At 53.9% G+C, this 11,989-nt stretch overlaps 2 protein-coding genes across 5 annotated transcripts; both read left to right on the top strand.

Annotated features, from left to right (window-relative positions):
• The first annotated feature begins 1,384 nt into the window (after window positions 1-1,384).
• On the top strand, window positions 1,385-2,731 carry IL1B (interleukin 1 beta). The gene is made up of 6 exons (XM_030964300.1): window positions 1,385-1,425; window positions 1,511-1,559; window positions 1,641-1,830; window positions 1,934-2,104; window positions 2,214-2,359; window positions 2,519-2,731. The coding sequence occupies exons 1-6, from the start codon at window positions 1,385-1,387 to the stop codon at window positions 2,729-2,731; spliced, it is 810 nt and encodes a 269-aa protein (XP_030820160.1).
• Window positions 2,732-4,548: 1,817 nt separating this feature from the next.
• CKAP2L (cytoskeleton associated protein 2 like) lies at window positions 4,549-11,429 on the top strand. Of its 4 annotated transcripts, none has more exons than XM_030964340.1 (10): window positions 4,549-4,669; window positions 5,310-5,376; window positions 5,984-6,050; window positions 7,686-7,742; window positions 7,830-8,914; window positions 9,296-9,488; window positions 9,994-10,149; window positions 10,478-10,541; window positions 10,833-10,980; window positions 11,070-11,429. In XM_030964340.1, exons 1-10 carry the CDS (start codon window positions 4,648-4,650, stop codon window positions 11,311-11,313), a joined length of 2,103 nt encoding a protein of 700 aa, XP_030820200.1. In that variant the 5' UTR covers window positions 4,549-4,647; the 3' UTR covers window positions 11,314-11,429. The 4 variants fall into 4 exon arrangements, with proteins under 4 accessions (XP_030820200.1, XP_030820202.1, XP_030820198.1 ...); XM_030964338.1 differs by lacking the exon at window positions 4,549-4,669 and adding an exon at window positions 4,701-4,929; XM_030964342.1 differs by lacking the exons at window positions 4,549-4,669; window positions 9,994-10,149 and adding an exon at window positions 4,699-4,929.
• The last annotated feature ends 560 nt before the right edge of the window (window positions 11,430-11,989 follow it).

The raw sequence follows: 11,989 nt of genomic DNA, 5'->3' as shown, positions 1-11,989 counted from the left end.
CCAATGCGTCTGCGCTGGCCGGCGTGCAGCGGTGGGGCGGGGGCGGGGCGGGGCCTGAGGGCGGGGGCGGGGCGGGGCCCGAGGGCGGGGCCCGAGTGTCGGTGTACGGCCTGGGGACCCCCGCCATGGCCGGGAACTGTCCCCACAGCCGGGACCCCTTGTATGGCCCGGGGACACCCACCGTTGTTCATGGATCTCATCGTGGCTTGGTGACTCTCACCATGGCTTCAGGACCCCAACCGTGCCCTGGGGGCCTCTGCCATGCCTAGGGACCACCACTGTGTCGTGGAGAACCCCTTGCTCGGGGGTACCTCAGGCTTTTGGGAATATCCAGCCATGTGGGATGCCCAGCAGGGCACAGGAGGTGCTCTGGGAACTCTGCTTTTCTGGCAATTTCCTGGCAGTGAGTCATGGTGGTGCCAGTCTCAGGCACGGCAGTGTGCAGGGCTGGATGGCACTTTCAGGAAGTGAAATGGGTGCCAGGAAAACCCCCCAACAGCCCGAGTCCACGCAAGCCTGACCACGCACATCCCCGGCCCTCCCAGCATGGTGCAATCTCCGGCACACCGATGGACGTGGGGATGAGGAGGGCCCCTAAAGGCCAAGTCTCTGAAGGCCACGTCCCCAGGGTGTCATGAGTAGGCACAAGAAACTGAGCGGACAGCAGGGTCCTGCACCCACTGGGGTAGTGTGGACAAGAGGGGTGACAGAGGAGGCACAGCGGGCTGTGGCAGCAGGGGTCTGGGCAGTACAGGAGGAAGCTGTGGGGAAATGGTGGAGAGGCAGCGCTTGCATCACCGGCCACGTCCGGGACACCAACAGTCCCCGGCCCTGACAGTGACAGTGTCGTCACAGCTGGGCTGGGGCTGGTGCTGGGACTGGGGTCGGAGCTGGCTCTGAGTGACTCCAACTCCCTGCTGGGTCAACCAAATGGCAGATTGGTACATGGTCACAGGCCCCACACATCAACGCCAAACACCCCTCTGCTCTCTGCCCCACACACCAGCCCTGGAGCATCCTTCTGCTCTGCCCCACAACCCAGCTCTGGATCATCCCCTGCTCTGACCCATATCTGGTCCTGGAGTATCCCCTGCTCTGCTCGATGCTCTGCCTCCCCACTGCACTGCTTGGGGGCAACCAGCCGCCCCCCAGCCCTCCAGTCTCAAGAGAATAATTGGGCAAAACCAGACGTTGCGAAACCTGGAAATCCCACTCTGACCGTGCTTCCGTCTACAGGCTCTTGAAAACGAGCCACGCTGACGCTGGGCTCCGAGAGCATCCAAGCAGCACTGCAGGCAGGACAGGCAGCAGCAGGCAAGCAAGTGCCTCAGAAGTTTGCAGGTGCCGTGAAGTCTCAGCCCAGGACTCTGCAGTCGTGGCGGCAATGGCATTCGTCCCTGATTTGGACACACTGGAGAGCAGCAGGTAAGAATAGACATGCCAGAGAGGACTTTGGGGATGTGAGGCTGCATTTCTGACCCTGACTTCACCACGTCCCTTTGCCTTTCAGTCTGAACGAGGAGACGTTGTATGGCCCCAGCTGTCTGTGCCCGCAGAAGGTAAGGCTGTGGTGGTGGGAGTGGTGGGGTCCATGTCGTATGGAAGCCAGGCTCTCACCCTACGTCCCCTTTCTTCCCCAGAAGCCCCGGCTGGACTTGGAGGGGACATCGTCTGGGGTGGGCATCCAGGTGACAGTGACAAAAGGACCCCTTTCCAGGACCTTTCGCCAGGCTGCTGTCCTGGTGGTGGCTGTGACCAAGCTCCTGAAGCAGCCGGCATGCAAGGACTTTGCTGACAGTGACCTTGGCAGCTTCTTGGATGATATTTTCGGTATGAGGGTGATGTCAGGGCTGGCACCCCAGCCAGAGGGTATTCTTGGGGGACATTCTTGGACCTGGGAGCAGCATCCTCCTGACTGTCTCTCTCCCCACAGAGCCTGTCTCCTTCCAGTGCATCAAGGGCAGTTATACCAGGGCACCCGTTTTCCGCTACACTCGCTCCCAGTCCTTCGACATCCTGGACATTGACCACAAGTGCTTCGTACTGGAGTCACCCACCCAGCTGGTGGCCCTGCACCTGCAGGGACCCTCTGCTGGACAGAAAGGTGAGAGCATATGCTCCCATCCCAATGTCCCTGTCCCCAAACCCTGGACCACCCAGGAGCCACCCTACAACCCCAGGAGCACCCCTTTACCTGTCCCTTCTCTCTGCAGTGAAGCTCAACATTGCTCTGTACCGTCCCCGGTCATCGCAGGGCGCTCCAGGCTCTGGGAGGGTGCCAGTGGCCTTGGGCATCAAGGGCTACCAGCTCTACATGTCATGTGTGATGAGTGGCACCAAGCCTGTGCTGCAGCTGGAGGTGAGCAGAAGGTCCCAGCAGTCTGTCCTCTGTGGGGCTGGGGGCTCCATTCCACCTTTGTCTTGGTTCAGGGCAAATTTTGGAGACAACTTTTAATTTTTAACTCATAAAGTCAACCTATGGACAACCTTGACCACCATTTCACCCCTCTGGCTGTAGGAAGCTGACATCAGGAGGGATATTGAGAGTGTGGAGTTGACCCGCTTCATCTTCTACCGCCTGGACAGCCCAGCTGAGGGGACCACGCGCTTCGAGTCGGCCGCCTTCCCCGGCTGGTTCGTCTGCACGTCCCTGCAGCCCCGCCAGCCCGTGGGCATCACCAACACCCCAGACCAGGTGAACATCGCTACCTACGAGCTGAGCAGGCACTGAAGACCCTGCACCAACCCAACCCAACCGGCAGTCACCGGTTTTCAGGCTGTATGTACTAAGTACAACCCCTGGCACACAACCCCCCTCCCCATCTATTTCATGTGGAATAGCAGCTCTGGGCCCCATGGGCTTGAGCCATCCCAGTCTATATTTATTTATTTATTTATTTATTGTGTCTGCCCATTGCTTTGGTACTTACTTGTTGTGCCCCCTTATTTATTTTTGCTTTTAACTTGTATGTGGATGGAGGTGGAAATAAAAAGTTTTCTAGGACAGCATGGCTCAGCTCATTGCTCGTGGGGGATGGGGTTACGGATGAGAAAATCCTTCTGCTTTGGCTGCTTTTTGGGTAAAAATCCAGGGCGTGGGGGGCCACCCCACAGCCCAGGGACCATCCTGACCCATTCAGGACCCTCCACCATTCTGTCTCCGTGCCCACACCACAGCTGGGAGGTGACTGAGGTGGGCATCCTATGGTGGATCCCTGGCAGCTGCCTGAAACTGTCACTTCTGCCCCAGCTATGGCCAGCAAATGGCATGGTGGCCACAGTGCAGCAGGACAATGAGTGGCGTGGCATTACAAGGCATGGCATGATATCACACAGTATCATGTGGTGCACTGTATAATACAATGTCACATCACACCGTCTTATCATGTGGAACAGCATGGTGCAGTATAGCATGGTGTGCTTGCATGGTATTGCACAGCATTGCATGGCATGGCATGGCATTATGTGGCACGGCATGGCATGGCATGGCATGGCATGGCATGGCATGGCATGGCATGGCATGGCATGGCATGGCATGGCATGGCCAGATGTGGCACAGCATCACACACCGTGCTGTGGTGCTGTCAAAAATAGGTTAGAAACTGTTGTAAATAGTTGATAGATTGTTAAGCATGTACTGTTAGTTTGGTTATTATATTGTACAAGGGTTTAAAAGGGTAGTTGTTAGAAATATGGCACTCACCGTACCATAACACACCTCAGTGAAGTGCACCACGAGCCAGCCGGGACAGAGCTGTAATGGGCCAATCAAGCGCCTCAAACCTCCATGCAAATGAAGGATCCAAACAGAAACCAATCCAAACGGACAAAAACAGGATAAAAAGGGGCATCTGACCCAGTGAATCCGTGCTGCTCTGTTGGGTCGGTGGGAGAAATGAAGCACTCGATACGAATGATCAGCAAGTCTCGTTTATTGATTATCGATACATGTTTTTATACTAGTGTTAATGAAACTCATGCATAGTGCAAAAGCAAGCTCATCATTGGTTACATGGTTAAAGGTCAAACACGCCTAGGTCTGCATTCTTGCAGTTTATTCGGCTGGGACTTGTTTACATCCCTGCTCCTGTCTTGTACGCCGTTATTGTCTAAACAACTGCACCCCCAGGACACTCTATCTCTGCTTTAGACGGAGGCTGAGAGCTAAGTTTGTTATCCTTCACACCCTTGGTCAGCCAGCTGTATCAGGGAGTGACCCTTGTCAGCTAACCACTGCTCCACACTGCTCCACCTGGAACATCGGGGACATCGCTGCTCAAACAAACCCAGCGCCGGAGCTGCAGCATCCTCGACGGGAACGCTCCTGCTCGGCCCGCAGGCCATCATGCTTTAGGCCTTATTTTAAATTATAATAAATGCGGAAATCCCTTTAGTCCCGGGCGCGTGTCCCGTTTCTAACAGCACGGCGTGGCCCGGGCGGGTGCGGCACGACACGGCCCGTCACGGCGCGGCATCCGTCATCGCGGGCAACGCCCCGCCCCGGGCCCGCCCACCGCGCCCAGCCAATCACGGAGCCATGGCCGGCGCCTGGCTGTCCCCATTGGTCGCTTTGAAGAAGGCGGTGGCAAATAACGGCGGCGCGGCGTTGTCGGGAGTGCCGGTGGTCGTTCGGCGGCGGCGCCCGCGATGGAGCGGGAGGGAGCGGCGGGTGAGGGAGCCTGGGAACGGGGTCCGAGGGAGCCTCGGAGCGGGGTCTGAGGGAGCAGGAGCGGCGGGTGAGGGAGCCTCGGAGCGGGGTCTGAGGGGTCCCGGTACTGGCGGAGGAGAATGGAGCTATGCGGACCTGCGGTGCGGCGGAGCTGCGGACCCCGTGGGGCGTGTACCTTGTGGGGAGGCCCGAGTTCTGTGGGAGCGCTGGACTGGAGGCGGCACAGATGGGCCGGTGGGGAGCTGCTGAGGGCGGGCGGTGTGAGTAACGACGTGTGAATCCGCGGCAGGTGCCCACGAAACGGGCCCAGGGGCGCGGTCTGGGAGGAGTGGGAGTGTGTTGAGGGGTCGTGCTGCTCTTGGGTTCAGTGGAAGCCTTTCCTTCTGCAAACTGAGCCGTGCACAACTGAGGGGTTGAGTGGCATCACACTGAAGGTCAGGAAGCTTAAGTGGCAGTGAGCCTCTAGGCAATATCATGTGCAAGGGAGTTTCTGGGAACAGCATTGCCAGGCTCCCCAGGCAGGGAGGTCGAGAGGTGTGCCAGGTAATAGTGTTTGAAAGTAACAGAAATCCAGTGTCATGAGTTCTTTGAGTCCTGAGACCGTCCTGTGTGCAATGCATTTCCTGCCATCTCTTTGCAGTGCAACAGAGGAGCCAGCTGCAGAACTGCCAAGTAGCCAAGGAAAGGCTGAAATGCACAAGTGCCAAGTAAGTTAGGAGGATATTGGGCTTGGATGAGATGATATGTAAAGGTGTGAGGTATAGCTGGCTCTCCCCACTGGCCAGTGCCCACCTTCTCTGGCCTATGTACAAAGAACCAGCTCCTGTCTGGGCTCTGCCCCTGCAGCACCTTGGCATCAGTCTGTAGTTACTGGCAGCAGGAGCAAAGGAATGGTTTGAGTGCTGGCGTTTCCCAATGGCTGATGGTGTCTCTTCTGCATATTTTATGAGACTCTGTGAAACTTTCACATCTCAGCTCCTGGCTCTGGCAGTCTGGGAGCCTCCAAACCTGCTACCTGCCAGACCACTGCCTGCAGGAATCATTTTGGTTAGTTTTGTTGTCCATAGAAGTTTTTTGAAAACCTTGGATGTTAATGGCTTGTGTAGCTTTTCTGTTGCCACACAAAAGAAAAAGAATTAATAGTATGTGGTAGGATTCCTTGACAGGTTTTTGATTTCTGAAAGCTACTCCTAAGCTCCTGTGTCTGAGACAACCAGCAGTGGGTTAGATACTTAATTCTTTCTGCTTTTCTTATGGCTGATAAATAACCCGATAATTTGTTGAATAACCTGATAATTTGTTGGACTTTTACAGACCCTTTTTAAAGGATTGGACTAATCACCTGAATCCACCCTTAGAACCAGTCTCTAAACTCAAGCATGTAAGTAGGAAGCTTTTGAATCTTTCATGCTTTAAGTGAGTGGTTGCTTAAAGAATCAATGGCAAAGGCAAAAGCAGGTTTAATATTAAAGTTTAATAGCAAGTTTAATATTAAAAGAAAGCACAACAAAATTCATTGTCAAGCTTCACTCTACTTACTGGATGGTTAAAGCACATAAAGAAAAAGCAAGCTAAAATCTAAAATCTATCAATCTGAAACCAAAACACAAATGTTCCTCCAAGTCCAGCAATTGTGAGAGTTTGCTGGCTCTGAGAAGCCCCACTCAGCAGGAGATGCTGGTCACAGCCCACAGCAGTCCAAGAGAGCGCAAGAGGTCTCACTCAGGATCACTGCTTATAGGGTCACAAGAGAATGTACTTTAGTCATAATAATTTTTCATCCTGGCTGCAATTCAGAAAACTTACTTTGAAAACCACATCCCCAGGTCAGGGTCATGAGTTCCTGACTCCAAATGGGGGACATACCACAGATTGCTAAATAGCTGGCAATGAGTCAAGCAGAGAACTCCCGGGAAAGCTCTCTCTTGGTTTCGGTCAGGGAAAGATTCAGAGTGCCCTGCCCAGCTGCCGGCTGAGCGGGGCAGGAGAAGCCATGCGGCTGGGTGAGGTAGGGCCTTGGACAGAGAGGGGAGGTGAAGAGGCCCTTGCAGGATGGAAGGGTGGAGGAACGTTGGAGAGTTATCGGGCAGCCACCCCCTTCCCCCAGGAGAGAGGGAGAGGGAGAGCCGGTGTCTGTGATTGTGCCACCTTGAAATTTGATAGCACGGCCAGCGGAGAAGGAGAATGGCGGGGGGTGCGCTCGGCAGGGCAGCGTGGGAGTTCTGGACCGGCAGAGACTGAGATTTTTAACCCTTTTCTTGGATGATGGAAACCTTACAAATGTGATCCTCCTCCTGAATGAGAGGAGAGATAGGGATGAATACCAGGAAATGGGCTAGTGTGACGCAAGTTTCTGCAAGTGAAAGATGTCCGAGAGAAATTGAGAAGAATTCTAGGTGGCAGGAGATGATGGAGTGGTCTTTGGCTGGACTCTTCTTGTATAGCCATGGACAGAACCATGTTTCCTGTGATCCAGAGACTGCATCCAGGGGGAGGCAATGGCTCAGAGCCAAGAGAGTTCAGTGTTGAGATCCCTCGGCCCCAGGGGGTGAAATTTGGGAGGGACAGGTGTCCCAAAGGTGAGAGACTGTGCTCCTTTTGGAACTGGCAAAGCACCCTTAAAAGGAAAACCCTAGAAGCAGCTCTGCTCCATGTGCAGTGGTGAGAGCACTGGACATGGAAGGAAGATGTCAGGGTGGCAAATGATCTCCGGGCGGTGCCACGTGTGACATGGAAACACAAGAGGTCTCAACTGTGTTTCCTGGGGAAGCCTATGGCACAAGAAGGACTCCTGTCAATGAACTGAGAATTGATTATCTGAAGGGTGGTGATGGACTGAGAGTTGGTGATCTGAGCGGTGGCAACTGAATTGAGAGTCCAAGGTTTTGTCTTGCTGTGATGCATTGGGAACTTGGTTGGGGGGAGGAGGAGTGTTTGGAAGGTTTTCATCCTGAGTTTTGTGTGTTTCTTTTATATATTGTAAGTTAATAAAGTTTTTTTCCCTTCTATTCCTAAGCTGGAGCCTGCTTTGCTCTATTCCTGGTCCCATCTCACAGTAGACACCAGGGAGAAGGTATTTTCATGGGGGCACTGGCATTGTGCCAGCATCAAACCATGACAGATATGTTCTCCTTGGAGCTGAGGGCTGCTTTCTTTCCAGGTTAACAGCAACAAGAAGGATGTTCTTGGGACTGTGATGAGGGGTGCTCAAGAGGATGGCAAGCTTGGAACCAAATCCACACAGCAGACTGGCCATACTGCTCTGAAGAAGGCTTCATATACATGCCAGAGAGCAGGAGGGGTGCATCCAGTGCAGCCAAGGAACAACATGAGATTTCCTGCTTCTGCACAGACTAGAGGCAGGCTCCCACCTTCAAGCTCTGGTCACCTAAATCCAAACACAGACCAGAAGGCTGCACAGGAGACTGTCACTGCAGCAGCACCTCAGGTGGGAAATGACCACTCTCTGCACTCCCTGAATGTGGGGCTGCAGGACAGGCTGGTCTGCAATAAGGAAAACCTTGGCCCACAAGCCTCTACATCCTCAGAGCTGATCAGAGCTATCCACTCCAATAAAAACGGTCTCAGGAAGGAGAGAGTCTTGGCCCACAGGCAAGGAAGAGCTGGAACATCAAGGTCCATTCTGGGTCAAAAAGGAAGCGTGGGTAACCACCAGGCTAAGGAAGAGCCAGATCTGGATAAATTCAGGAAAGCCCTGCCAGAATCAAGGAGCATGTCACAAAATACAAGTAACAGAACTCAGCCATTGCAGCCCTCTCGGTTCCTTCTTGCTTCTTCTAATTTGATACATAAAAACCCAGGGACAAAGCAAGGAGAAAGTACTGCTGTGAGGCAACCTGGCACAACTGCAGGGGGGAGTCTTAAGCAGCACAGCCAGCCTCCCCCAGTGAGAAGACTTCCCACCAAGCCTCCCACCTTGGGCAAGCCCCAGGGGACCACCAACCTGAAGTCCAGCCTGAACCCAGGTGTCACTTTACCATGGCCAAGGCCCACGGTTAAAGAGGTGATGGACAGGAAGGACATGAAGATGGTGGCTCCTGGACACACGGCAGCATCCCAAGGGACAGGTCACAAAAACCAGTCTCACAGCATACACAACTCCAAAACTCATGTCCTTGAGGATGAGTTGAGAAGCAGGAGAGATCAGCTTAAACCAGAGCTGCTGAAGGCAAGTGGCATGCAGGCTAGGCGCGTTCCAAGGACCCCATCAGCTGCAGATCGCAGGTAAGGGGCAGCTCTGAGTGAGCCAGCACCATCCTGCTGCAAATGGAGTCCAAAGTCTTTTATGAGCAAAAGCTTGTCAGGGGGTTGATGCCCTGAAAAAGAAGGGGTTGGGGATAATGTTGGGTGGCACCCTGGGTTTCTCTCCCACCAGTTCAGTAAGTGCAAGGAGAGTGTATGGCCACTCTCCTGCTTCAGCCTCAAGGCTTTAGCTTGAGTGTGATTTCCTCTCCCAGTCTAGAGCTCAGGGGTGTTTCTGAGATAGATATACTGATTCTTTTTAACCAGCTGAAGTTGGCTAAAGGAAGACTCCAAGGAAAAACAGCCAGCTCTTGCCAAGCTACTGTCTGCTGTGGTAACTGTGATTTCTCTGTCCTTGGACAGGAAACAGCTGGAGGAGTGGTTGGCATCCAAAGGCAGGACTTACAAGCGGCCACCGATGATGCTGCTTAAGAAGCAGGCGGTGATACCATCCTGCAGAAAGGTCAAGGCAACAAAGAAGCAAGAGAATCCAGAGCAGCGCTGCCAAGCCAAGATCAACAAAGTATTAACTGAGTGCCTGAAGCTCATTGAGGAGGTGAGAATAGGGAAGGAGCTGCTTGAATGAGCTTCTCCTCTCCTGAAGCATGCCAGGGGATGAGGGGCATGTCCCTCCAGTAGCTAAGAGGGGTTGGGAACAAGTGTTCAGTGGCAAGAGGGGAAGCATAGGAAAATACAAGTGCTCATAAAGTTATGGGTAGGCCAAAGGCAGGCAGTGAGCTATGCTGACTGGGAGAAGGGAGAGACCAGACCAACACTGACCACTAGCCCTGCTCCAGGGTTTACTGGCCCCAATTATGCCAGCACTGGAGTCTATCCTTTGACACCCCTCTGGAATACTAGAACAAATTATCCAAGGGGAAGATAGAGGCAGGGCAGTTTTTATCTGCCACAGTTATGTAGGAGATTTGCAAAGCCAGACTTTTGAGGGCCTCCTCCTGGAGAGTGCTGTGAGCTGTGGTCAGGCACGGTCTGCTTCCTGGTGCACACACTCATCCATGCCATGGACACCTTTCTTCAGACCCTTACTCTTCTCCTTGCAGGGTGTCCATGCAGAGGAGATCTCAACAGTGCTGTCCCTTGTGCCCCAGGCAGAGAAATTTGCCAAATTCTGGATCTGCCAAGCAAAGCTGCTGGCCCGGAGTGGCCCCTTTGATGTGTTGCAGCTGTACAGAGAAGCAGTCAGTGCAGGGGCTGAGGTGAGTGTTCCCTGCCTCTGCTGTGGAAGGCTTCCACAAGATCCAGGGGCCGGGTTTTGGAATGAGTTTAGCAGCATTAGTCACTGGTGAAAAAGTCTTTTAGAGCTGCCAGTCCCATTCCATGCTGCAGGATGTGCCCATGCAGGGTGGGCACCTGGCCGGCTGTGCTGGGTGCTGATGGATCCCACTGGGCAAAGGGGAATACTGCAGCCTCTTCCTGTCCTCAGCACAGGCTGAGCAGCAAAAGCCTTTCCTCCCATTCATCTCTAACTCTGGTCTCCATTCCCATGCCAGACCTGCCCTGACCCATGTTCTGCTTTTCCTGCAGCCAGTTGAAGAGCTCAGAGAAACTGCTCTCAATATTTTGAAGGATGCAGGCCAAAAACTGGAAGGTAACCTGAGCATTGTGGGGTTGATGAGCATGGGCAGGGGCGCTCCCTGATGTTGCCAGCCTGGAGGCAACATGGTTTACAGTCTGTCCCAGCACCTCATGTCCCTCCTAAGGAGTGTGGTGAAAGTCTGGAATCCTGATCTGAAAAATGGGACACTGTTCTTCTGCCTGGGCTAGGGAGGGTCCTGGCCCTGCAAGCCTCTGCAGGCAGGCACCCTGCCCCTGTGCAGAGTGCTGAGGTGTAATCCCTAGCCAGTACTGCAACTGTGCTGCCCTTTTCCTTTTGTGCCAGGAGAAAAGGCAGAGGAACCCACTCCTCAGGAGTCTACCACGCCTTGTCCAGCTGAGAGGCAGCCCATAGCATCAACTCCAGGCCTGGTGGGGAGGCACATGACCTCCCTCCCCCCCTCAGTCAAGTTACTGGTTACATCTGCATCCAGGTAAGGCTGAACCTCCTGCTCCTGGCAGCACACACCCTTCCATGCCAGTGGTCCTCTGCAGGGTTTACCCAAGGCTCTTCTCTCCACAGAGGAAGGGAATTCCTGGAAGGCCCAGAATTGAAATTTCTAACACCTGTGCGGCGCTCCCTGCGGACTGAGAGGGCTCAGAGTTGCTACCCAGAGATGCTAAAGGACCATGACCCTGTGGTGTCATCCCTCAGTGAAATCCTGGATGCTGAGGAGGAGACTCTCTTCTTCTTCCGGAAAAACAAGGCTTTGCCAGAAGTGACAGAGCTGGAGGGCTTGAGTTCATATCCCCCCAAGAGCCCCTGAGGGTTCCCAGCAAGAGCAGGCTGCCTGCCCACCATGCTGCCTTGTACACATTCCCCTGGCTGCTCTTGCTGCCCCTCAGATGTAGTGGGGAGGGTTTGGCACAGAATAAGTATGTATCGAATATCTAAATTTTGTTTTAAATATCTAAATGTGTTTTTAAATAATAAATGCAGTTTTAAATGTTAAACTTTGCAGTGGAGCTGTGTGTGTCTACACTTGGAGCAGGCAGCAGCACAAGGCACCAGGCAAGAGACAGGTGAGGGGATTGGCAGGTGCAGGGAACAGTGACCACACTGCAGCTGTGGAAGGTGGGGGAGCCCTGCTGTCACCCATGCAGCCCCAGCAGGCAGTGCTCCTGGCCCCATCACGCTCTTCTCCTCCTCTCTCCCAACACCAGCCTTGGCTCAGCATCTCCATTGAGCCATGGATCCGTGATTTTGGCCCAAAATAAAAGATCGCAAAGTGCTTGATCAGAGGCAGGGGGTCTCACGAGAGTTATCGGATTCCTCCACACAGAAACAACTGCCTGTTCATCTGTGGAACGTTGCTTCCTCGTTTTTAAGGAAAACCCATTCCTCGGCAGGCTCCCACTCCAAGAGACAGACAGTTTGCTGTGTTGGGAAAACCCGTCCCTTACTCAGTTCTCGGCCTCCCGGGGGCGATGCCCGCGATCCCA

The sequence above is a fragment of the Camarhynchus parvulus genome, chromosome 22, assembly GCF_901933205.1.
Source record: "Camarhynchus parvulus chromosome 22, STF_HiC, whole genome shotgun sequence".
Classification (NCBI taxonomy): Eukaryota; Metazoa; Chordata; class Aves; order Passeriformes; family Thraupidae; genus Camarhynchus; species Camarhynchus parvulus.
The sequence above is the reverse complement of the archived record's forward strand: the minus strand, read 5'-3'. Positions and strand labels throughout refer to the sequence as shown.